Source organism: Carlito syrichta, unplaced genomic scaffold, assembly GCF_000164805.1.
Source record: "Carlito syrichta isolate Samal-C Ts95f unplaced genomic scaffold, Tarsius_syrichta-2.0.1 Scaffold306434, whole genome shotgun sequence".
Lineage (NCBI taxonomy): Eukaryota > Metazoa > Chordata > Mammalia > Primates > Tarsiidae > Carlito > Carlito syrichta.
In genome coordinates this window covers 115,417-143,115 of record NW_007250530.1, presented here as the reverse complement: position 1 = coordinate 143,115, position 27,699 = coordinate 115,417, and the positions used below count along the sequence as shown (strand labels likewise).

The 27,699-nt window shown below is 34.6% G+C and overlaps 1 protein-coding gene across 1 annotated transcript in view; it reads left to right on the top strand.

Annotated features, from left to right (window-relative positions):
• Positions 1 to 27,699, top strand: part of MMP16 (matrix metallopeptidase 16) — a 295,240-nt gene that overhangs the window by 237,728 nt on the left and 29,813 nt on the right. Inside the window, exon 7 of the mRNA XM_008063015.1 lies at positions 22,138 to 22,276. Within this exon, the coding sequence (XP_008061206.1) occupies positions 22,138 to 22,276 (139 nt within the window). The remainder of the gene's footprint in view (positions 1 to 22,137; positions 22,277 to 27,699) is intronic.

Sequence of the window (27,699 nt, the reverse complement as noted above, 5' to 3'; positions counted from 1 at the left end):
CTGCTGGGCTCCGGTGATCCTTTCGCCTCAGCCTTCCAAGTAGCTGGAACTACAGGCGTGCACTACCACGCCCAGCTGATTTTTTATTTTTTGTAGAGATGAGGTCTTGCCAAGTTGCCCAGGCGGGTCTCGAACCCACGGGGTCAGGCAATCGACTCACCTCAGCCTCCCAAAGCACGGGATTACAGGTTGAGCCACCGAGCCTGGCTAAATACATTTTTAACATATTGTCTTTCTTGCTAGTAATGTTTCCTTGAATCTTAATTGTTTTGTATTTGTTTATCAAACTCATTTATTTATTTATTTATTGTTTGAGTCAGGGTTTTACTCTGTTGCTCAGGCTGGAGTGCAGTAGCATGATCACAACTCACTGTAGTCTTGACCTCCTGGGCTCAAACAATCATTCTGACTCAACTTCCTGAATAGCTGTCTCTACAGATGTGCGCCAACATGCCCGGCTAATTTTTTGATTTTTTAAAAAAATTTTCAGAGATGAGGGTCACTCATACCTTGCCTAGGCTGGTCTCAAATTCCTGGGCTCAAACAATCTCCCCACCTCCTCCTTTCAAAATGTTGGGATTATAGGTATGAGCTACCATGCCTAGCCAGATGATTTTATGATTCTCATTTGTAGTTTAGAGGTCTGGATTGGGAAAGGGGGATCCCATGCCCAAGTCTTAGGATTATTTTGTTCCCTTTTTTAGCAGAATATTTGAGTAGCATGAATTGGTAAATAGAAAAGATCCATGGCAAATTATTTACTAAGGATCAATGTAGTTCACATCTGGATTTACTTTTATTCGGCCGAGCTCGGTGGCTCAACCTGTAATCCTAGCGCTTTGGGAGACCAAGGTGAGTGGATTGCCTGAGCCCGTGGGTTCAAGACCAGCAAGGGCAACTTGGAGAGACCTTGTCTCTACAATAAATTTAAAAAATTAGCCGGGTGTGGTAGCGCATGCCTGTAGTTCTAGCTACTTGGAAGGCTGAGGTGGAAGGATCGCCAGAGTCCAGCAGGCCAACCCTGGGGTGGCCGTGAGCATGCGTGCCACTGCATCCCAGCTTGGGCAAAGGAGTGAGACTCCAACTCAAAATAATAATAATAATAATAATAATAAATTTTCCTTACAAATAATTTAAATTTAAACTAAAATCAAAACATTTTTCCGAATTAAGTATATAAAAGCTCTTATCGGAAAAAGTGAAAAGGACTAACCAGTAGAGGTAGAGATCACAAAAAGGGCTATTGTAAGTGACATCAAATATTTTAAAAATCTGCCATGTGAAGGTACCCATTATATGTATGTGCAGTAGGAGAACTAAAATCTCCATTAGGAAAACAGATTTTGCCTCAGAATTGTCTTTCCTCTCAATGAAATTGTCAGTGCAGAGGCCATAAGCTCAAATTTCAGAGATTGAGAGAAGTCTTTCTACTGGATATAATAAAGGTGATCATTTCCAATGTTTTCAGTGCTCGAATTTATAATGTTAGAGTGTTTTCTCATGTTTTCAATGATGAAAGTGTCTGGCTGGCAATTTAAAAAATTAAAACATACCTCCTATATTCCATATATAGACAGTGTTTGCTAGAAAAGGGTATGACTTTCATATGAGGGTTGCATATTTTAAAAAATTCCATCAGTCTGTACATTGCCTGTTGGGAAGGTCTCTAATCAATCTTCCTGTCAGGGGCTGACTCTGGACATATCACTCAATCTGGCAGTAAATTATATACTTAAAGTCTCAGATGAAAGACCAAGAACTTAAATTTCTTGTTTTTGAACTAGTTCTATTTCTCTTTTTTATTTTTAAAGCATCAAAAGACAAAAAAAGAAACAAAAAATGGTAGCATCCTTTAAAGAATAAAGGAAGCGGGAAATGAAATCCACAGTTTTGTTATATTGTCATTGCTGTCAGCATTCAAATTTGAAATAGGGACACTGAAGTGTTGATTTTGTTTTAATACAATGTGGCCAAGTAAGACGTTTAAAAAATGTTTTAATTATTTTTAAAGATACGATCACAGATCTGTTGTCTAAAACTCTTGAGCCCAGTCAGCTTTTCTTTCAAAAATCAGAATTTCAGAGTAATTCAACACATTACATATTTCTTCCATCATGCCCTCATAGGATCCAGGAAAACATAATTTGAGCATATGGCCTTTGCTGTGACAATTTCATTGAGCGGGAAGACATTCCTGAGGCAAAATCTGCTTTCTTAATTTAAGTTTTAGTTCTATTTCTGCGCATACACATAATCAAATCCATTAATATTCTTCAGTGAAATTTAAAATTATTACCAATAAACAGGCATAAGGCATCTCAAAAAAATCTTCACATAGTTCATATGATGTTGTCTGCCAAATATTTGTAGCAAAATCGATAAACAACTTTTCTTTTTCAAGCTGTCTGGATTTTAGAATTGTGGATAAGCGTTTGTAGATCTGTACAATGAATGTTGTACAACAATATAAGCAGAAAATATTTTCATGATTTTTTCATTACCAATATTTCAGGAATAGCATTATTTAGTATTTCAAATGTTATGAGGTACAAATAGTGAAGTTTTTTTGTACTCAAAGTTTGAACAAATTACAGTTGGCTTTCTTATATCTCTCTCGTGTTCACTACTCCATCCCCAATGCCAAGCATAGCACCTAGCTTTCTGATGTAAAAAAATCTGCATTTATTAAATGAATAAATTCTAGGTCATCAGTGATTTGGGACGTCTTTAGAAAGCTCAGCTAATAACTTGACAAAGCTATTCAAGAAGTTACTTTCAAGAACACCCTTGCATTGTCATAGGATTATTAATTAGGCATAGATTCAGGTTTAAGAGTGGCACTCAAATTTGAAGTGCATTATTTATGAGAGCAGAAAATCACCTTGTAAAACAGTATTCACTAATTAATCAAATGTTGTTCATCTTTCAAATATCTGTAAATAAGATAGGAGTTCCTTGTGAATTTTCCAGTAGATTTTAGTAGTGTTAAAAACTTGTCAACTCTTTCATTTTTACTATACCTTTATGCCTATACTGAAAGAAGCCTTTCCCCATTGTATGGATGGGAACTAAGGCCTGAGAGGTATGTAGCTGACCTAATGTAGAGAAGAGCAAAGGCAGAGGTAAAAATCAAAACAAGAACCTAAGGCTCTTAGTACTCCCTCCCTTGCCATTTTGATTCAGGTTGTTAGTGGAAAAGAAAAACTAAAAAAGAAACCCTCTGGATATTTCAGTCTATCTGGAATAATAATAATAAACTAGCAAAAAAAAGTCAATTTTCAAGGCAAAATTAATAGACTTTTTTAACATGCCTTTTAGCAAATTGTTGCCTTCTTTTCTCCATAGTACTAAGCATCGCCAGTAGTAAAATATTAATGTACTGTAAAATCTGTAGAGCTGTGCCTTTTATTTTTATACCTAATCAACTCTGTCTATAATTTTGTAACCGTGCGGCCCACCCTGAATTACAGTTGCAAGCTATATGCATTAATAATATGGAAACTACCATGAATGAAACAAGCCTTTGAAAGTGGTTAGAAAGGCCAAAGAAAGAAAACTGAAATCCTTTTGACAAGCAGTTTCTGAAGCTGCTGACATTCCTTTAAAGGCCTTTTTCATGTTGGCGCATAGAGAGGCTTTGCATAACACACCGAGTAAAACCTATTAACTACAGTACAAGAGACTCACAGTTTTTCATGAGACCTGGAAAAAAAAAATGGACAAACTTTCCTACTGCTGACATTTCAGTTTAAAATTATGTTTTTGAAGTGCTGGGTGGAGAAAACAAAGACATAGCTTCTTTTGAGATGTACTGCTGGTATTTATCTGCCTCTTTCATCTCCTTGAGTGCTGTATATTGCAGCATCATAAATATTTTGTAAAATATTTTCTGAATTATAGAAATAAAGAAACCTTTTAACCCTGGATTTGAGCAACATAAACTAAAGAATGATGAGAACATAGCATGATGAATAAATATACTATTTCTTTTGTGTACCTCATGTTTTACAATTTTGGTCAGTAAATGATTTTGAAAATAATGCAATGACACATCTTATCTGGTATTAAAGAAGAATGCTAATTTAAAAATCAGTGAATAATATTATTAGTTAATTTTGTTTTTTATAATATTATTAGTTAATTTTGTTTATAATTATAGTTTGAATTTCTTCATAGTCTACAAATTAACAACAACACAAAATAGTTTTAATAAATTATTTTGGTAGCAATATTTGTCAATGAAATCTGTGATAATTTCACATTCATCTTTTATTTTTCAGGATTCTATTGGGTTATGTAAAAGAAACTACCATAGAACAGTTATTTTAGTGCTAGAGCATGTTTGGGGAAAAAGAAATGAATATAATTATCCCACATTAAAAATACAGTATCGTACTTCCCCAAGAACTTACAATATGTGGTTATGTTATATATAAAATAAAGAGTTCTTTCTGTTATTTCCAGTAACACACTCCACCTTGGTCTAAGCCCAAGACAGACCCACCTTATACTAAATAAATGTTATGGCACTTCACATTAATGTGAGAATTCAGTGTGGGTTTTGGGCCAACTCTGATATAGCTTGTAGGGATTGTTTTCTTAAAGTTCTTTAATTATGCATTTCAAACATAAAACATTTATAGTATCATTGAAATTGCTAGTATATACATGAAAATAAATGGGGAGACAACCATTGAAGGTTGTGTTTTATGTTCAATGGTAACCCAAGCGTTCCTGAAACAAGGCACACCTCAGTATTTGTAATCTGCTTATTCAGGTAAGGCCTAAAATGATCTCCTCTGTTATTAAGAATGCTACTCGGGGCTTATTTTTAAATATCGACAATTATTTGTGTGGTTATTTTCTTAAGTTTTTAAACTTTTTAATCAAATTTTGTTTGTAAAGAAGTACAAAGAACTACCAAAATCTGTTTACCAAACAGCATTAAAGTAGTGTAAATCAAAATTCCATTATATTGTAAGATGTTAAAAATGGCCAAGAAGGAGGTTGACTATCTCTTATTCGGTAAAGTGACAGTGTTAAAGGATCTAGTTTTGGGGTTTATGGGTCAGGCTACCTCGGTGATTCAGGCTTAAAAGGAATCAGCCAACAAACCAAAATTATAAAAGACTGATTGATAGATTAAGTTAAAATGGTAACTTATCAATTTCTACTGAGAATTCTACTTATCACAAAAAATATGAATTATTTATGCTCAAAAAGATTCTGCATTTAAACCGCATCATAATCAGAAGACTGCTTCTAAAACAGTTATACAATCTTAGTGGCATCCCTGTAGCCATCATTTCTTTGATAGCCTGATAATCCCCAATGCTATTGCTAACACATATTTGAAATTGTACATGGTTATATGTGTGCCATTTTCAAGACATACACTTCCCAGAGTAGTAATGACTGATGTTCTTCTGACCAAAATCTGCTTTTTGTATCCTTTTTTTCTAATCATTGTACAGCCTATATTTCCCATTTTCAAAATTTCTACTTATACTAGATTTCTTTAGAATATTTAGAACCTGAAACTTAAATACCTTTGTCTTACCTCAGTGGATTTGCATTCATCCCTAATCTCACCAAGAGATACCTGTAGTCACTTGAGTTACTGCTACAGAAGGTCAATATCATCTATTATAGGTTAGTTTTCTACTTAACTTTCATAAAAATAAACTTCTGTGTATAATGTGTAACGTTGTAGTTACTACATCTCAGGTATACAGTTTGGTAAATTTTAATGGCAAAGATCAAATTGAGAAGGAAAAGAAAATATTTTTTTTTATTTTAAAATACCTTTATATTTCAAAAAAACATATTTCCACTGTGAATAACTTTAATCTTCATTTCTTATTTAATGCATTTATTGATTTATTAATGTAGTAAATATTTATAAGGTGCCTGCCTTTGCCTGGCAGCCTTTTAGAATCAGGGAATACCACAATGAGCACCACAAAATCCCTGTCCTATAATGAACTTTATTGTAGAGAAGAAGAATATGATCAAAAATCAAATAAATAGCCGTCTCGGTGGCTCAGCCTGTAATCCCACGCCTTTGGGAGGCTGAGGTGAGTGGATTGCCTGAACCCACGGGTTTGAGACCCGCCTGGGCAGCGAGACCTCATCTCTACAATAAATCAAAAAATCAGCCGGGCATAGTAGTGCATGCCTGTAATTCTGGCTACTCGGAAGGCTGAGGCGGAAGGATCTCCGGAGCCCAGCAGGCGAGGCTGCGGTGGCCGGAAGCGGCCACTGCACTCCAGTCTGGGTGACTGAGTGAGACTCCAACTCAAAAAAAAAAAAAAAATCAAATAAATATACATACGTATTTAAGACATCAATAAATGCAAAGGTGAAAATTAAACAGAGTAATGTGATAGACACTAAGGGTTGAGATATGGGAAGGGAGCTATTTTAGTTTGAGTGATTCAGAAGTATCTTTTCTGAAATGCTGACATCTTAGCTGAAGTTTAAACAGCTATAGGACCCAGCAACATAAAGATACAAGGGAAAAAAAATCCAGTTAGAACTATAGCTAAATTACATTAAGTTTTTCCTCAGATTCTTAAAATAAGTAGGAAAATTGTAATCATGGTGCCTACACCTATGATACTGTGATATCACAGCATTTCAACTGGCTACAGCAGCAAAGTTTGTGAAAACACTCCAAATACTTAATCAATGGTTATAGTGTTTTTGCTAAAGATTGGCTCTAGAAACATAGTGCCTTAGGATTATCTCATTCAGCATTTTCTTGTAGTCTTAGACTACTGCTGCATTTTGGAATTTATTTTATTAACTAAACAGGAATCTTAAATAAGGATGAGGAAAAATCATAACATCCATCAAACCCTAAAATGTAATTTTTTTTAATAGCAGTGCTAGTACTGTTCAGTGGAACTTGCTGCAAAGATGGAAGGGCTTTGTGTATGTGCTGTCCAGTATAGTGGCTAAAGTCACATATAGATACTGAGCACTTGAAATGTGGCTAGTGCTACTGAGGCAAATTAGACTTAGTTGGTTTAAATTTAAGAAGCCACATGTGGCTAGGGGCTACCCTATTGATGGCACAGATCCGGAGGATTAATTTTAAGTAATTATCAGTGTCTTGGAATATATAAATTACTTAATTCTTAAAAATGTTGAAGTCATGCCTTTGGACTATTAATAAGAAGTAGACATAGGGAATACATTGATTGATAGACTATTTTAAACTCTGTGTGTGTATGTGTGTGTGTGTGTGTGTGTGTGTGTGTGTGTGTATGTTTGTGTAAATGAATTAGCCATGTTCCTTCCACCCCACTTTCTCATTTGTGTTTTTCTTTAGCACAGGCTGAAATAGTTGTGTCCTCTCTGTGGCTTTGGAGGTAATGGTGCAACATTTTTTTTTACCTGGACTAACTGAACCACAACAATATACAGAAAGCTATTAAATTGAAGAGCATTACCCTCTGATCCTTTGATGTGTTTGTGTTCACAGTCACAATTTCCACTATTTATGACAAGTAAGAAATAGTTATGACAGAATGTTACTAAGAAAAAAAAAATCTATAAGGATCTTTTGGGGGAAAAGTGAGTAGTTTTGATCTTTTATTAAAAAAATTATCCAATAAGAATGAATGATAGCAGTAAAATATTGCACAACAATAGATGATCTATATTCTTTATTGGTCATTGACAATAGAAAAAATCTGATTTTTTAAAATCATACAAATGACTTTTTTTGTTTTAATTTTGATGATTTGCTTGCTACTAATCTTTAAAAAGAAAATCCTGCAGAAAACAGCTATGAAAATACACATTCATTAAGCCCCAGAATGAAGTTACTATAGGTGAAGAATGCATTTTGCAAGGTCAATAGGAAAAAGGACGAAAAGACTTTCCTATTTACAAGATTTTCCAGACACAAGGTTGACTACTTTTGTCAGTCTAACTTTAACAGACTAATCTCAAATGTATATGCTTGTATTAATGAAAATGCTATTTAGCAACATTAGTTTTCTATAAATTATATCACATGAGACATATTACGATCACTAAAGCTACTTCAGTATTAACCAGCATCGTCTTTATTTTGTTTCAGTATTCAGTTGAGGCTTTGGAATTGAATGAAATGATATATATATTGTAAGGATCTTTAACATATATATGATATAAACACCTTTTTTAGTTATGATCAGCAATGTAAAAGTAATGCTTTTAATTTTCAAATAATTGAAAATTTTCACTAATGAATTTGAGCACCAATCAGAGAAAAGGTGAGCTGGATGGACCATGTATCTCCAACTTACTCCCTTTGTACATAAGATAGCTCACAAATTCAGATTTCCTTTCAGAAAATAATAATCTAAATGTAGCCTAATACAAAAAAACAAAAAGAAAAGGAAAAAAATACCTGAGGCATAAGATCTGACTTTAAGAACATTGTTTCAATGCAAAATACTCTTTATATTGCCTTATTTAATTTTGAATAGAAAGAGTAATTATAAAATTAAAGTAACATGATTCATTTCTTTAAAATTACCCCTTTAAATATTAATCCCTTTCAGTTCAATTGAAATAGTATTTGCTTTACACAATAATCAATAACCAACTTTTTAGGAATAGATGTGTGGTTATAAAGTGAGTTTCTTCCGTAGTTGTGATGTTTATAAAACTAATGACTGTTGCAACTTCTTTTTTAATCCCACAGTAAAAATCAAGAAATATTGAAAAATTCTGAGACCTTGCCCCAAAAAGTGAATATATTTCTCCTTTTATATGTAAGCAAAGATGGGGGGAAATTGGCTCAAATAAATAAACTGGTTTCTTCTCACTTCCATGAGAATTTGATAACTCATGAAGAAATTCAGGCATGATTACCTATTCTCAATTATATTTGAACTTTCAACTATATCTCCCGGTATAAAAGTTGCAGTTCAGTAGAGTATAGCATTCAAAATGCATGTGATTGAGAAAAGAGGAATTTTCCTACCCACATAAATGCGTTGCATGAATCCACCTTTTCTTTTTTTTAGACACTTGACCTAACTTGACTGATTTTTAAATTATCTGGAATATTGTTTTGTTCACTTAGCATCTCACTCTGGGATGTGTGAGTTTCATTTTTTAGCATTTACTACTTGACCTAACTTGGGTGCTTTATTTTCTCCAGTTATTGCAGTAGCGACCTTCCCTCCGAAAATCCCTAGTTAGTGGACATCTGCCCCTTAGGCATAGCACAGTGCCACACAGCCTGTTGGATCATTCTGATGATGCTACATGTATTTTTACTTCATTTCCTTTCCCTTTTAGTCCTTCATTTCCTTTTTTCTTATATACATCTCATTTTATTGATCAGATCACTGGGTGCCCCATCAAGCTGCTGCCTTCCCATTCCATATCACAGTGTGTACAGTTGCTTCTAGAGTTGCTGTTCCTTCTCTTTAGCTACCACTCTCTCTTCTTAGAACATGTGTCCCTACCACATACTACTTAAATTCTTGATCATCAAATCTTATTTCCCCTTCCCAAAAAGATATGTTCTCTTCTGTTCACCATCACTCTCAGCCTGATAATGCACAGATTATGCTTTCCTTCTGTGTGATGTGTTAACTTACTTTTTTATGACACAAAGTTTTTCTGTGAAAGACCAGTCAACACCAGCCTTCCTCACCTTTAAAGCCCTCTGAAATTTGTTTTAATTTTTGAATCTTCCAGCCAAGTAAAAAAGACATATCATTTCTTTATGCCAAAATGACTCTGGTACTAGGTTCAGCTTCTATACATTCACAAAGCTTCAGATCATATACATCAATTTTAATTTATCTTCTGTCTTTAGATTCCTAGTTGCTCAGAATAATTTTCAAAAATTATTTTACTACATCAGCATAATTATTCAAGACTCTGTTATTTGACTGGATGATTAGGAAATGTATTGACTTTTATTATTTAGAATTTTCTCTATTTTTTTTTCAATATTGAGCAAGTAGTGGATAAAACTCATATTTGTTTTATTTGATAGAAATGAACCAGTAGCATGATGCTTTCCATTTGCTAATGATTGTGACCATCTTACTTCCCTCAGGACTGCCTTATTTTTCTGCACATCATGCTGCTTTGTTGAGGACTTACTTTGAGTGTAAAGAAGGACAGTTACCTTTTGAACTCTGTATTTAAGCAAATAAACCACTGCCAAATAGTGGCAACAGAAGGGATGTTTCCAAGAGCATATTAACATAAAGCAATTAGTTAATGGTAATGAGGATTAGTCTCTCCAGTTATGGCAACAACTGCTCCTGAACTCTGAAACACAGTCACTTAGGAATCTTCCAGCATTTTTTGCTGCTAATTTCTTGGGAATTCTGGGCCCTATCTACTGGTATCTCTTGAGAACAAATCTCTAATTCTATGTAGCTGTTTAACACTTAATTTGTTGACAAGTAACTATGTGTCCCTCTGAAAGAGAAGAAAAAAAATCTTTCCCTATGGCACATTCCCCTCATCTGCCTCCCCACCACGCACTAGGCCTCTGCACTTGCTAAGAGATTTGAAGTGCAGACTATTGATAACTTTATTTCTGCTCAATATGTTATTCTCGATACTGAGTGCTTGCTCTAATTTCTACATTCTTTCAGCCCCCAAAATTTTCTCTTGTGCGGTATGGTGAGGTCTAGGGAGAAAGTATCTGACTGAAGACCCAGCTGAAAATAAACTCCCTATCTCTAACTCACCCTTGATTCTTCCTATATCATATTATGAGACATCTCCCTTTGTCACCCCCTACCCTCCGCATGCCCGTCATGACACATTGGCCACTATTACAAGTGCTACAGGATGTTGTGGTTGTAAGCAGGGTCAGCTAAAAGCCAAGAAGAGCCTTTGGGGAATAAGAGGCATGATTTCAAGTAAGTATCCCTGGAGGCCACGAAGCCTGGGTTGCACCTTTAAAAAGTAAAAAGAAAGCAAGGAATGATAATGGTGCACATGGGAAAGAATATAACATGTAGAAACAGACTTGCAAATGGGTAATTTCTATACAATGGTCTAAATAGGCTGGCTATAGGAATGGTAAAGAGGGCCTGAGGAGGAGTTTCTGTAAGGATGCCTAAACAGAATAGTGACCAACTAGTTCCTCTAAATTCAAGGTCAAACAAGAGATTTGCTCATCTATTAATATCTCCCACTGTCTCTTTTTATCTTTCTGTCTTTGGAAATTCATTCAACAAATAGCGCTGGGTACTGTTTCTGGGCTAAAGGGATACAGTGTTTTAGTAAGACATTTGAGACTCTGTGGAAAACAGGTGAACAAAAAAACAACATAATTTCAGAGAACAATAGGTATTATGAAGAAAATAAAGTAAAGTGCTTTGATAGAAACAAGACTGAGGAGACAACTTTAGATTCAGGGGTTAAAAAACTAAATTGAATATAGAGCCCCATATACCTTGGGTAAAAATAGTCCTGTGCTTTATTCAGCAAGAATATAGATTTTGTTGTATGTGAGCTATCTTTCTTCAGTTCAAAAATAAAGGGATGGTAATTCTTGATAGGTGTGCTAATGATACAGCTGTTTTCCAGCTCATTATATTCACTAAAGAGTAGTTTCCACTTTATAGTGGCAGCAATAACAACATTTGACGAAGCATTTTGAAATTAGTTGTTTGCCTCTCCTCCTCTCTAGACTCAATATACGCTCTTAATGAGCTCATCTTTTTGAATCCAGAACTGTTAGTGCAAGAAGGAATGAAATCTTTTACATACTTCAACAATAAATTATATCATATGTGAATGCCAATATTTATGATCTTCAGATCTCAAAGGAGTAAAACAAAAAGTAAAACATCAAACAGTAGTAATGTGTGGTACATTGTTTTTTGAAGTTTGTGACTCTTTTCCCTAACTGCGGAGTATCCATGATTAACTTTTGATTACATTGTTCTTTTCTTTCTTGTAATCCTCACCAAGTGCTTTCTGAATAAGAGTAGATTAAAGAAGAAACAGGAAAAAGATATAAGAAACTGAAAAGACAAGTTTCAACACACAGTCATCTTTCACTTACTCTCCAGTCTTTCTATTCTATGGCTGAACCACACTTTTGGTATAGCAATACTTTTTTTACTTTATTATTTATATATAGAAATGGAATAAAAAAGAATATTTATGTTATTATATTATTCATGAATGATTATGAATTTTTGAGTTTTAAAATTAGTATTCTCTATGTTAGGATTTAATAAATACAAATTAATTTTTTAAAGTAGTCCATATCTGATACATCACCTAATCCTTTGACGCCCAGATTTTTTTTAATGTAAGTTAATCTAAAAACAAAATATTTTGGGGGGTACTTGTAGACTATAAAAGTTATCACATATATTACCACAAGTAGTAAACAAAATATTCTGAAAATATCAACTCTCCTTTTCTTTGAAACACAAATACCCATTTTATTAATTAAAATAGTTTACATTTTTAAATCCAAATGGTAAATGGAACTGATTCCTTCATGAAAATAAAGACATTAAGAGAAACTCCAGAACTGTGAATTTAGAAATGATTTAGAAGAATCACTTGTTAATATGCTACTTCCTTCTTCTACCATAATGAGTTTGCATTTTGTGCATTTTTCAAAAATACTGGCGGTATCCAAAGTGATTTGAGCTACTGAGATGTACTGCTGCATCATTTCTCCCAGAATTGCATCTGGTCAGTCTTGGATTGATGAGTCCTGAAAATCGAGCCTGAAAAAAACCACTGAGGACATTCATGACTGTCTTAATGAAAAAGTATTTTCTAATGGTTACTTTGAACAGGTTTTCCCCTAACATTTATATACAAAACGCCAGCTTGTGTCAGCTCCTGTGATAAGATAATGAAAGCTTCCCAGAATGGCACTATCTTTGCCAGACACATCTCTTAAGCCTCCCCTAATAGTTTTTTTTTTCCTTCTCCAAATTATAGTATTACTTTTTCTTTCAAAATGTTGAAAAAGTAATATAGTTAATTAAACATAAATGTCCTTGCTCTCTATCTTTAACACTACAATACTTTTTATAATTCTCTATAAACAATTAATCTGAGAACAAAGTTTAATGTGAAATTAAATATACTTGCATGGTATCACAATATATGATTTTATATTTCCAGTCCACATTTGTCATAGTCAAATGAAGTATACATTACCCTTAATTACATGCCATAAGACATTTCTGTTTCTTTTTTAATGCACAAAGTTACTGGTGGCAGCATTATTTGTAGTTGCTTATTTAATTGACTACTAAATGGGGGCTAAATAAACTTTCATTCACTAGCTAAAATAATGTGTAAGTATCACAAATATTTACAAAGATTACATTATCATAAGGTAATTGCCTATGTATTTTCCAGATTTTTAAATGAGTTTTTAACATCTTTTTACTGTGAACATTTTCAAAAATTCATAAAAGTTGCAAGAAGAAACATTTTCACACCTAACACTATTAGTGTTTTACTTATATTTTCTTTATATGTATGTGTCTGTGCAAATTCAAAACACATGCACAAGTGTTTGGTGAGACAAAGTTGTGGTTATCATAAAACTTGATCTCTAAATACAGGATTCAATGACTATCCATGCAATCCATTTGATTGTTCTGTCTCTTTAGATCTTTTAATGGACCATTTTTTCCAGCTTTCATTCCTTCATTTTTTTCTTCTTGCTGAGACTGTCAGTTGTCTTATAAATTGTCCCACATTATGGAATATGTGTGATTGTTTCTCTTGTTATCACTATCTTCCTATAAACTTGAAAAAGTTAAGTCCAAAGGCTCGATTAGGTTGTAGTTTAACAGGTTTAGCTTCTACTTGTTTGTATATCACAGATTCTGAGACTGTTAAATGCTTAGCGATTCTACATTGCATCACATTTTGAGCATATAATATCAAGTTGCCCACTATCACTGATACAATGCTTGATTAATTGATAAGAGTGGTAACTGACATATCTCTGCATTGTAAAGGTATAATTTTGATATTAAAATTAGCATAAATACACACAAGTACACGTAAAAGTGGTGACATTTTAATAAGGTTGGTTGGTTGAATCAATCCCACTTGAAACTATCCCAATTTGTATCAATTTCAATCCAAATTTTTTGGTTTAGATATTGTACTCTAGTTATGCAAGATGTACCATTGAGGAAAACTTAGGGAAGGGCATAAGGAATCTCTTATAATTGCATGTGAATCTACACTTACCTCAATATAAAAAGCTGTGTTTTGTTTTTTTTAAGTAGCAGATAATTTTTTGGGCTGTTTTTCAGTAATAGGTGTCTTATTTTCCAATAATAGATGTAATGTGGTTAGCATCCAGTGATGGTTCTTTCTTGAACCAGTTATTTAATTGGGAATTGCAAAATGATTTCTCTATTTCTGTTTTCCCTTCTACGTTAAGCATTATTCTTTAAAAAGTTCTCATGAAGTGGAGATAAACTACATTTTTTTATTCTCAAAAAGCAGTGCAAATGCTTAACTCTTTTCCATGGTTCTTTCTTTTTGATTACCAATTTTCAGCAGAGATCTTGCAATAGTTACTTCCAATGGTAATAATGTTTCTCTCCCTCTCTCTTGATTACTACTCTGAATTCTTAAATCTATTCAGTTTTATAACCAATTGCAGTAATTATTATTTTTGATTCTCAGTGTATCCCAAACTTACCTATAAGAAACTTTCACTTGATCCTCCCTGATAGTTTGGCATACTTTGATTATTCTTGAGTACTTCCTTGCTTGGTCACAATTGTCCTAAGCTTATCTTGTAATTTGCTTTTCTTGAGTCTAGAATCAACTATTCTCTTAGAAGCCCTGGTTATTTTTAATGGGAATAGATGGAATGATCTTTACAAACTAATATCTGGGTGCTATATGTGAAATCTGTTACTAGAATATTATGGCTTCTGTCTTTTGATTCAACAAAATTAGGAAGTGTGTTTGTATATACAGGGGTGCCAGAAAAATGTATACACACTTTAAGTATGATGTTTGCTTTAAAAAAAATGGCATTAATCAAATGAATTCTGCCAACACCATGAGACAGGCAGAACAGTCAAAGAAAATGATGGAAGCATGGTTGAGCAAACATCATACTATACATCGCTACTGTAATTTAGTTCAACTTTTAAAAGTAATACATAGATAACATCTCTTAAAATGCGTGTTCATTTGTTTGGCACTCCATATTCGTGTTTAAGTCATAAATTATTTTGGCATATCTAATCCAAATATAGCCTTTATTACCATACTTGTATCTATTTTAATCTGAAAGTTTTTGTTCTAATAACATTGATATATTTACTTTTGTTTTGAAATAGTTTCAAATTAATAATACAAGTAATACTTTTACCAATAAAATAATTGAAGATTAATACTTATTTACAGAGGATTTTTTGTAGTCTATGACCCACTAATACGCAGTCCCAGAACTGGGTTCCAAAGTCATTTGAGATCATTATTTTCTCAGCTTTGGGCCCCTCCCTTATCTTGGGGAGGTGAATCGCCTCTCTCTCTCTCTCTCTCTCAAATTTGCTTTCACTAAATAAACTTTGCTTGAAAATTTTAAAAAATAGTTATTTTTTTCTGTGTAGTTATGTTTCCAATTTGCTACAAAAATAAGTTCAGTGATTTATTTTTAGCACATGCTTTTTTCCTTTGAATTTTTGGAATATATAAAACACTCACATGTTTCAACATGCACACACCCCCACATACATCTGTGTATATGTATACATGAATGAAACTACTAAGTCACTCCTGCATTTCCATATCTTTTTATCAGTATGCCTCAACATTTTTATTAGTTTCGAGGTTATCTGTGTAGTAGTTCTTTGTGACAACTTAAGGAATATCTATATTTCATTTATGTCATACCTAAGTCTATACAACTGTGGTTATATAAATAACATTTTTTCTATTCCCTTTTACACAGAAGATAGAATACTTGTGCTATCACAAATGATACCACAATTAAATGCCTTGTTAAAATCCATTTGTATTGTATAATACTGCATTATCTTTATTTAGGAGGATGTATTTTCATTTGGGATAGATTGGTAGAGAAGGAATTACTAGGTTCAATGGCAAACACAGATACAATGCTATCAGATGGTTGCCATATTGATCTCCATAGGCATCATGCCATTTTGCCTTTCTACCAGAAATATATAAGGGTACCTATATCTACAAGCCACAGGATCAAAGGAGGCTGATAAAGACGTGACATCTCCAAAGCTCTCAAAAACAATGCATGATTGCTTGTGAGCAAATCTGTGTTATTCATCCTAGTTTTGTTTGGTGAAAAAATTTTGGGAAATTTGTCTATTCAGTGTTTTGAAGCTTCTACAATATGCCAGGCGCAGTTCTCAATGCTGGTGATTTAGTGATAAAGAAAAACTGCACTGTCCCTATTCCTATGGAGCATATAGTGCAATGTAGCAGCAAGAAGAAATTAAGGCACAAATATAATAATATAGTAATAGATTATGTAATTGCTGTGAAGTCAAAGTCTTCATTCAACCTGGCTACAATAACAAAATACCATAAACTGGGTGGTTTATAAACAGCAGAAATTTATTTCTTTCAGTGCTGGAAACTGGGAAGTCCAAAGTCAAGGAATCAGATGATTCCATGTCAGGTGAGGGCCCATTTTCTCATAGACAGCAGTGTCTTGTTGTGTCCTCACACAATGGAAGGGGCATGCAGCTCTCTGAGATCTCTTTTATAAGGCCGTTAATCCCACTTATATGGACTTGGTCTTCGTGATCTAGTCACCTCCCAAAGGTTCTACCTCCTAATAGAATCACCTGAGGGTTAGGATTTCAGCATATGAATTTGGGGGCAGGAGAAACAACCTTCAGATCATAGCATAGTGTTACCTAATTTCAGTCAAGAGGTAAGGATTTTTTATTGAATAGTATTTCAGCTGAAACCTAATGATTGATTCGTGATTCCGATTGTAGGGAAGGAGAACACTACTTCAAAGTATAGTAGTCTCCCCCTAAATGTGTCCATGGGGACACATTTTAACACCCCCCATGAATGCCTGAAATTTCAGATAGTGCTGAAACCTATATACACTATATTTTTTATTGCATATCTTTCCCTATGATAAAGTTTAATGTATAAATTAGGCACAGTAAGAGATTAACAATAATAACCAATAGTAAATAGAGTATTTATAATAATATGCTGTAATAAAAGCTATGTGAATGTGGTCTCGCATGATCTCAAAATATCCTTCTGTACTGTACTCACCTATTTTGGACCTATTTATGGATAACAGTAAGTTACTGAAATTGCAAAAAACAAAACCGCAGATAAGGGGTAACTACTGTAGAGCAAATTGCCTGCACAATGTTTGGGAAAAGAAAAGAACTTCACTCTGTCAAGCAGCATGTCACTGAAGCCCTGAGAGCACAAAAGAGCACAGGAGCTGTGTGGGAGCTGGAGGCAAGGGCCCAAGTTTGAATTTCATTCTAGATGCAGTAGGAGGCAAATCAGAGGTTTGGCGTTAGCATTGCAGTCATCTTGGTGAAATACAGTAGCAGCTTGGGCTAGGAGGGTGACAGTGATGAAGGCAAGAAATAAAGAGACTTGAGGTACTATTTCAGAAACAAAGAAAGACTAGAGGAAGACCAAGGTGTCTGGTCAGAAGAGGACTTAAAAAAATAGAGATTTTAGAAATGTTCAGTTTCAATATGTGAGACATTTATAAATTTACATTAAGTTGTTGGTTAAATAAGCGATTCTATATATCAGAAGAAAGGTGAAAGTAGATCAATTCTACTGAAAAGTTTTTAAAAAGAGTCCTGAAAATAGCAACCTCTACTGATAGTAGATTAATAACATCATCAAGCCGGGCTCCATGACTCAGCCTGTAACAATCCCGCGCCTTTGGGAGGCTGAAGTGAGTGGATTGCCTGAGCCCACGGGCTTGAGACCCGCCTGGGCAGCGAGATCTCATCTCAACAATAAATCAAAAAATCAACCAGGTGTGGTAGCGCATGCCTGTAATTCTGGCTACTTGGAAGGCTGAGGCGGAAGGATCGCCGGAGCCCAGCAGGTCGAGGCTGCGGTGGCCGGAAGCGGCCACTGCACTCCAGTCTGGGCGAGAGAGTGAGACTCCAACTCAAAAAAATAAAATAAAATAAAATAACATCATCATTTCATGTTCAGACAGCAACCCTTTACTGCATACACACACACACACACACACAAGCCTGTCATAAACCAGAATTATAAAGAAACACATGAATTAATCCTATGTGTTACTGCTTCATAGTGTAAACTGTATGGACTTATCTTGTGATCTATGTAGTCTATATGAAAATATAGATCTCTACATAAAGCCATAGGTACTTATATCTTAAATGAAATATTGGTGTTTAAGTAGGAATTTCAACTTGGTGATTTTGAAACACTATTTTTTCCCCAAAAGTTTACTGTGCAGTTGTGATAGTTATTATTATTTGTGTGTTCTTTCGCCTTTCACCACTTCTATGAGGGTTGTAGCAAAAAAGAGACTAGAGGCAACATACAAATAGCTGATTTAGAACTCTGTAGAAGTTATTCATCTTCAGGAAAAGCCTTCACATCTAAAGTTAGAGTAGAACATACATTGTTTAGAAGAATGAAAATAAATGTGCTTTTTCTGTATAGTTCAAAGACATTTAAATATCACACTTTTCTATAAAACATAATATGTGCTAAACATTTGCTTATTCCAGTAGAATATTTTGTATTCTTGTGACCCCTGCATAGCTTTTGCTTTATTTATTTTTCACTTTTTTTAATTTTTATTTTTTGAGTTAGAGTTTCACTCTGTCTCCCAGGCTGTGAAGTGCAGTGATACACTCAACGGCCATCGCAGCCTCTTGACCTACTGGGTTTAGGCGATCCTTCTACATTAGCCTTTCAAGTAGCTGGAACTACAGATGCACGCCACCATGCCCAGTTAGTTTTTGTAATTTATTGTAGAGACAAGATCTCACCAAGTTGCCTGGGCTGGTCTTGAACCCCCAGGCTCAGGCAATTCTCTCGCCTAGGCCTCTCAAAGTGCTGGGATTACAGGCTGAGCCTCCGCGCCTGGCCAGGTTTTGCATTTTTTAAATAAGAAAAATCTTGACCAGGGTAGGGGGATTGATACTTAATTTTAAAGCTTTGGCTTCTAAAAGGATCACTTATTTTTACTGTGCTCTTTTATCTTTAAGTTTTGTTTGCTTTAAAGAACTATTTATTGAGCATCTCCTATATGCAAGGTGCTTTTCTGGAAATGGGGAACCACACATGAACATAAGAGAGATCATCTTGCCATCATGCAGCATATATCCTAATGGAGAAAGAATAAATAATAAGTTAGTAAGACAAGCATTGTAGAAAACAATGACAAATATGCAGTGAAGGGAAATATAGTGAGAAAGGGAGGTGAAGAAAGTAGACCCAGGTGGGTGAAGGAAGGGGCTTCAGTTTTAGATAGGGTGATCAGAGAAGATCTCATGTATTAGGAAAATTTGCACTGTGAGCTAAATATTTTAAATATTCTTTTTTTGTGCGAATTGTTTGCACGTCCCATTTCTGAAATGGTAATCCATAATGACTGCATTATGAGTTTACATCTGCTGTGACAGAATGCTTTTCAGATTAGTTGTGTTATTGCTTTCTGCTAAACTGAGAAGTTCTGGATAAACTTATAGAGACAAAAGCTGAAAATTAATATGACTTTCTGACAAGGCAACTGTCAACAAAAAATAGTCAAATTCAAAGTTTCACGTTGCTTTCTGTATTTTTACAAATTTGCTATGCTTATCTTGGGACAGAAACTTCATTAGTGGCAAGTTGGGGTTGTACTTCTACCTTCAGATTGCAGTATGTGTCTGTCTAACCCTGTATTAAAATGTGGTGACACTATAGCAGTGGGAAATGCTTCTTTGAGAAAAATTGGAATATAGTCCAGGCTTTTCCACCAGATTTCTTCCTATTTTTCAGCTCAGAAAATTTTCTGTTTCATTATTCCATAAATAATCATGGTCAGTTTTTCTTTATCAGAATCTAGTAGGTGTTTAAACATTTGTATTTATTATTTTTGTGTATATTACAAAAATTTAAGAATACTTTATTTGGAGATTGGCATGGCTTTAACACCCAGTTAAAAGCCTTTGTTATAGCTAGACAAAAATGTAATTTTTCTTTTCAATGATCAGAATATCACTTGCTTATATTCTATCAGTAGTAAACTTCTGATCTCCATGCCCATATATATTTATCTGGATCAATTTTACATGAAGTAACTTTGTGTTTTAAAATCAGTTTAATTTACCTACTGCATATAAATGAAAATATTTATTAATTCATTTATTAATTCGTGATACCATAAAAAATATCAGAAACGGTGAATAGCATAAGATGATGCTGGGAAAAAAAGATGCATGGCTAGAACTGAAATATAGCTGAAATTTGAAGAGGAAACAATGGACAAGAGACAGAACTGCAAACAGAAATAGAAACTGGAAAAGTAGGAAAGATAGTTTCAATATAATTTAAAAAATAACAACCAAAAGTATGACTGCTATTCTGTGTCAGATTCTCGGAAAATTCTTTATATTTAATACAGTAATCATGCTATGAGTTAGACAGTTTTCAATAACTCAGTTACTGGTATCCTGATCAAAGTGATACATTTATTTGGGAATAGAAGCAAGAATGGGATATGAGCTCAGAGCTGTCCATTAAGCTACTTCTTCCTACATTTACAAATAACAGAATTTGGTGGAGAAGTCAACCCATGATATGATAACTAGAACAAACTGTAACTATTCAAAGACCCCTAAGGAAATTTTAATATTTGGTTTGATCTAGGTAGGAAACTGTTCTTTTTTTTTTTTTTTCATATCACCTGAAATCCAAGAATCTTCATTAGATTGTGTGGGTGTGTGTATGTATATATGAATATATGAATGACAGATAAATCCTAGGAATTCTAGTAAGTCTAATTTATTCTCAACTAAAGGCATTGGAAAACCCTCTTATAAATCACTTATTAATATATAAGTTGGGGTAAGAGAGCAAGAAAGAGCAAAGAAGAATTAAATTTGTAGTATTTTTGTGATATGTACTTGTTTAAGTAGTAGAAATATTTAACTTCCAAGTGAAATGCTGCTTGTATATACAGATATTTAAAATAAAGTGAAATTTTAATTGTGTTGAAAACTAGTTTTTAAAATAGGCCTAATTTTTTAAAAATATTAAACACTTGAATCATCTTTAATCTGAAAATTTCAATAGAAAACTGCTAGTGTCACCAGATATACCTTTTTTTGGTGGGATTTTTTTTTTCCATTAGAAAGTATTTATGGTGAAACATATTGTGTGAAGGCTAATTATTAATTCAACAACTAGAGAAACACCTGCCTTGGGTCAAACCATGTGTTATTCCCTAAGGACAGGAGTAAATAGACACTTTTAATATGAAGTGACCTGTGCTAAGATTGAGTGAAGTATAGAATATTACCAGAACAGTTAGGAGAAGCAATTAACCTAAACTGGGATCTTCTGTGATGATTTTTTTTTTTCCAAGACAATTTTGTTCGTTTAGGGTGATCATAAAATTTATCAACCAAACCCAGATACATATGCTGGTGAAAGGGAGCTCTACCTATAATTACACAAGAAAATAGGCATACCATGGGTATACTGGAGATATGACCTATTTCATGCCCACCATTGTAGATGTAGAAATCTTGCATATGTCTAAAAACGCTAGGACATATGTGTGGCCATAGCCCTGTTCTCATTTTCAGGAAAAACTGACTTGCATTAGCAAATCTGGAAGGGATTTGTATGTGCTACCTCTCTCTAGAAAGCCCTGGAAATATTGTAAAATGACAAGATTAAGTATGTTGACATTATGTTTTTATTCACACTGTATGGCTTAGAAACTGGAAAGTTTACTACAAAAACTTTTGTGATCACTGTGGTTAAGTTGTTAGCTCTTTCTCTGGTTAAATGTAAGAAAATAATAAAGATACAAGTTTAGCTTTAAAAGTGTCCAGCCATTGCATCATGAAATGCCATGGTATCCTATGTGTTTGCTGAGAGATGCTTTTGCTTGGTTTGCAGGACCAATGGTTTTGGCGAGTAAGAAACAACAGAGTGATGGATGGATACCCCATGCAAATTACTTACTTCTGGCGGGGCTTGCCTCCTAGTATTGATGCAGTTTATGAAAATAGTGATGGGAATTTTGTGTTCTTTAAAGGTAAGGATGTTTTCCATGTCTATTGTATTTTGGTCATTTTGTTCTCTGTAGCACACACAAAGGTGAATAAGAAAAAACTTGAGTTTAATTAGCTATTGGATTTTATTAAATAAACTATATGTTAAGTAGAAATATAAATGAAATAAGGTAAAGATAATTTTTAATTTTTTAATTTTTGTTTTCTCATATGGTAGTCTCATATCAAATTTAAGATTTATTCTGTTCTCTTAGAACATTTACATTTGGCTTAAAAATACCCCCTAAAATAAGATAAATGCATTTCTCCATTGACTGAGGGTCAGTTTGCTTGCTTATTTGATTTCAGAATACTTGAAGATGGTTGCTATTTGTATGCAATGAAATCCATTGCACTCCTTATTTTTATATATAATCTCCAAAACTTTACTTGACTTAGTCTTTTTATGTAACCAGTTTCCAATAAACTAAGAGATTCTTCATAAAGGCAAGAAAAATTTATGAATATAAAAATTCACCCAATTATCAGTATTATAAAATGTATTGGCTGTGATTTATCTGAGTGAAAAATTTTCACTGCACAAGTATTACCAACTGCCTAGAATGCAAAAGTGAGATTACCTGGTAAAGTGAACTTAGTCAAGTGCCTGTTATTCTATTGTCAAAACGTGTTAATATTCAAAACAACAAATCTTAAATTTGTAGAGGAAAGATAAATGACAGAGACAAGAAGCAGACTGAGTTGGAGAAATGAGGAAATTGTGAAGAGAATGTATTTGACCCAAAGCTGAGAAGAACTGGAGTGTAAAGACGATATGATTAAACATATTATCAAGAGACTACAGGACTGAAAATAAGCTTATGCAGGGACAGAGACTGAGAGAAGGAAAAAAGAGGTCTTAACTCCCCAGAAAGCACTTACTCTCAGGCTCAAACTAAAATCATAGTAATAATGGAGAGAAATGAAAGGGTTTGGGAAACTCTTGTAATATTTTAGATCAGGTTCAAACTACCTATATAAAATAAAAGTGTATACCTGGAAAGTTTGTTATTTTTACAGATTGTTCCTCAAGAAAATAGGCAGTCTAGTATATTAGCCATAAGAACATGAGGGTTCTGTGGTCATATTGCCAACTTTGGACATTTACTGGCTGCATAAACTGGACAAGCTACTCAATTATCTTGACTTCAATTTCCCCATCTGAAAAAATATGATTTGTATTGTTCTTCATGTCAGGATTATTTTAGTTACCACATATGAGTGCTTGCTACATGTAAGATCTCAATAACCTGAGCCCATGGGTTCGAGACCTGCCTGGGCAACTTGGTGAGACCTCATCTCCACAATAAATCAAAAAATTAGCCGGGCGTGGTAGCGCACACCTGTAGTTCCAGCTACTTGGAAGGCTGAGGTGGAAGGATCACCGGAGCCCAGCAGGTCGAGGCTCCTGGCCACTGCACTCCAGTCTGGGCGACAGAGTGAGACTCCAACTCAAAATAAAAATAACTTTAAAAAGATCTCAATAAAAGCCAGCTGTCATTACTGCTAATATGATGACTGTTATTGCCCTCCTGACATCTTTAATAAGTGTATATAAATGAAGTGGGCATGCATTGTACCACGGTGGACAAAGCAAGGATACCACCTAAAGGTTGGGAATCTTAAGGGCGTGATATATGGAGGGAAATTCGCCTTCCCTAAACCTATCCTTTGTCCCAGAAGTAGAGAGAAACTGAAAGATGGAAAGGATAAGCCCCAAGATAGCCTTAGGCTTGAGGACTGTCCCAAGAGGCCCTAACTCAAGACAGAATCAATAGTGCTCTATGACAAAACTGCCTGAGGAAAGACTGCTACAGTCATAAATCAGTGTTCTGACAGCTCTTTACTGCCTCAGGGTCTTCTCACTTTTATTCACTTTGCCTCATCTCACTTACTCTTGGAATGGCTAGCTCCCTTTCATCTTTCAGCAGCCAGCATAAAAAGCATGTCCTTAGAATACCCTCCCTGCCCACCCTATTTAAATAGTGCCTTCCAACTTGCATACAACAGTTGTAAAAATTTGAAATTATTTACAGCATTCAAATGGAAATTTCATAAGAGATGGAATTTTATATTTACTGTTCCTAAAACAGAGCTGGGTTCATAGTAGGTGCTCAACAAAAACTTTTAAAAAAACAATATCATGGAATACTGATTTGACTTAGTGTGATGTTTCTTATGTTATGGTGCTTACAACAGCAATAACTTTGTCTCTTTTCCTAGACTTATTTAACTTCTAGAATTGTGTGCTTGTCAATGATCTCTTCTAATACCATGTCAGCATCAGGAAATATCTACTCTTAAAATTTTTCCCCCACTCTGGTGACTCCTTTCTTTAGTTTATTCTCACTATCACATTCAGAGAGAGCCAGAAGACCTGGGTGTTCCTAATAAAATTGCCTTCTTCCCAGGTCTCTAGTTCACAACTGCCAGAAGGGAAGTAAGAGCCCGGGCAACCTGGGCTTCTGATAATAAACCACTCCTTTCTCTACCCACACCACAACAATCACAACCAAAATGGCTGTGTCTCCTGGCCGCCATATCTTTAAGGTCTTACTTACCTCGAACAGTCCAGACAACCACATCATTCCTCATCCTGAGCTGTCACCCCATTTTGTACTACAGCCCATGAGGCAGCCTATATCCCTCTGCTAATAGTTGATCCTGCTTGAATTGTCTATGTATCATCTGACAGACTGTGTATTTTATGTATTAATTGTTTACCTGTATTCTTCTAACAAGAATGTCAGCTCCATAAAGGCTAGATATTCTTTTATTTTCTTTATACTGTTTTATTCCAATATCTGTTAGGTCAGTGAGCCGGTGCCATGGGAAGTATGCAAAGAATTATACAAAGAGTAGGTCAGAAAAAGTTAATTTAGAATGTAGATTACAAAAAAGGATAAATCTACCTCTCCAACATTGGAGAAGAGGCCAGACACTTGGGAAACATTTGGCAGTGAATGCTTGAGGATGAAAGATTTTAAACCTTCCCTTTTAGTGAGGGCAGATCACCATGGTGATGGGGCGGTAGTCTGTGTCACATTGGTCATGAAGGGTTGATCACAATACATTAGGTCAGCTTGGCCCTTTACAGTGAGAAGACAAATCCCTTTGATAAAAGGATAATTAGTACAAAGCATGCTTGGTGGGTTACAAGACAATTATCAGTAACTACTTTCAAGAAACCGGTTTTCTTTCTTGTTTAATGATTATAAGGTGAATTGTGAATTGAAGTAAGCTGCTGAAAAAGCATGACAAAGGTAAGCAGTGTTGAAATGGCTGCCACTCTGACTAAGTTACTCCATTTTGGCTTTTCCCCTTTCAATATCGTAAACCAAAGTTTGACAAACTTTTTCTATAATGATAAAACAGTAAATATTTTAGGTTTTGCAGTCATCCATGTGGTCTCTATTATTTATTTTTGGCTTGTTTTGTGTTTTAACCTTTAGAACTGTAAAAACTATTGTTAGATGATAGGTTGTACAAAAACAGACCATGGCCATAGTTTATTGTCTTAAACAACACCTGGAATGTAGTGAACACTCAACAAAGATTTATTGAAAGAACTAAAAAAAAAATATGTTTAGTTTTAAGATGTAACTATTGTCTTTGTAGTATAAAAATAAGCCAAACACGTTATATTCCTTGGATCATTTATAAATCTGAAAAAGAATGGGAATTCATTAATACCAATAAAAATTCATATTGCAGTATAATGTAATATTTTTTGAACTTTGGGCAAAATTTTATGTATGTACATACATCATATGAGGTGAGATGTGTCAGTAAATAAATTATAAAAACAAGAACACTTAAACAACTTTTATGTATGTGATCAATTCTATATTTTTAACATAATCTTATTGCTTTTTTATATGTTAAAATATAATGTATCAGAATATAGTAAGGGCAGCTTCTGCTTCCAGCTAAGATGTAATAATAGACATTAGACTTCTGTTTTCTCCTGAAGTAAATAAAAAGTGGGCAAAGTATATAAAAGAATGATTCTCAAGAGACTAGGCATTAAGAAACAAAGTACAGTGAGCTATAAGAGTCAGGAAACAAAGAGAGATGGAGCTTGAAGTTGCCCCGGCTTCCTATCTTGATAGAGTTTCCAGGCTGTGGCATAAGGTAGAGGAACTCAGGCAGAATTCAGAAGACCATTTCAGATGAGGAAACAGAGCCAAGTCCAGGGATAGCAGAGCAGGTACAGTGTACAAGACAAAGTAACATAGAGGAGAAAGCTGCACAGAGTGAGGCCCCTGAAATTAGCAGATGAACCCCCATAAGTATCAGAGAATATTTGGTCAGCTTGTGTATATAAGGAAACTACTCAAAGCTAAAGAAAGAATCATTCAATAAGAGTAAAAGGTGCCCAAGCTCGGTGGCTCAACCTGTAATCCCAGCACTTTGGGAGGTCGAGGCAAATGGATTGTCTGGGCCTGTGGGTTCAAGACCAGCCCAGGCAACTTGGTGAGACATCGTCTCTACAATAAGTCAAAAAATAAGCCAGGTGTGGTAATGCACACCTGTAATTCTGGCTACTTGGAAGGCTGAGGCGGAAGGATCGCCTATGCCCAGCATGTCAATGCTGGGGTAGCCATGAGTGTGCCACTGTACTCCAGCCTGGGTGACAGAGTGAGACTCCAACTCAAAAAAAAAAGAAGAGTAAAAGGATCAGTGCCTGGCACTCACAGAGGGCTAACAGTACCTGCTCCCCCAAGCATCTCTTCACAGGCATTGTATAGATCACTGAAAAGGGTCTTGCCTCAGCAGCGAGGAGTAATTATCCTAGAATGAACCTTATTTGAGCCCTACCTAACAAATCTTCAAAGTAAGACCTGACGCAAACAAATTGTTTCCAAGTGACAGTCCTAGAACAAAGCTCAAGAATATTTATAGGGCTACAAAAATATTAACCCAATAAATATTGACCCAACAAGGTAAAATTCACAATGTCTGGCACCCCTTATAAGATCAGAAACAAGACTAGGATGTCCACACTTATCAAGTCTATTTAACATTTTAACAGAAGTTTTATCTACTATAATAAAAAGCACCCAGATTGGAAAGAAATAAATAAAACAGTATTTATAGACAACATGATTGATGTAAAACTGTATTCACAGACCATATGATTGTTTATGTAGCAGTAGGTAGGATACAGTCATCCAAACGCTTTCAGAATTTATAAGTGGATTTCTCAAAGTTGTAGAATGTGAAATCATGTTTTAAAAATTAATTGTATTTGTGTATATTTTCAAATACCGTGAAAGGTCTGAGATTGTATCCTATTTATAAGCTAATCACTTAGCCTGACACATGGTTGGATGTTGGCAGAATACATGAGAGACTCCTGAGTCAGAAAAAAGAACAGAAACAAAAGTAGCTAGAGTAGAGCCAT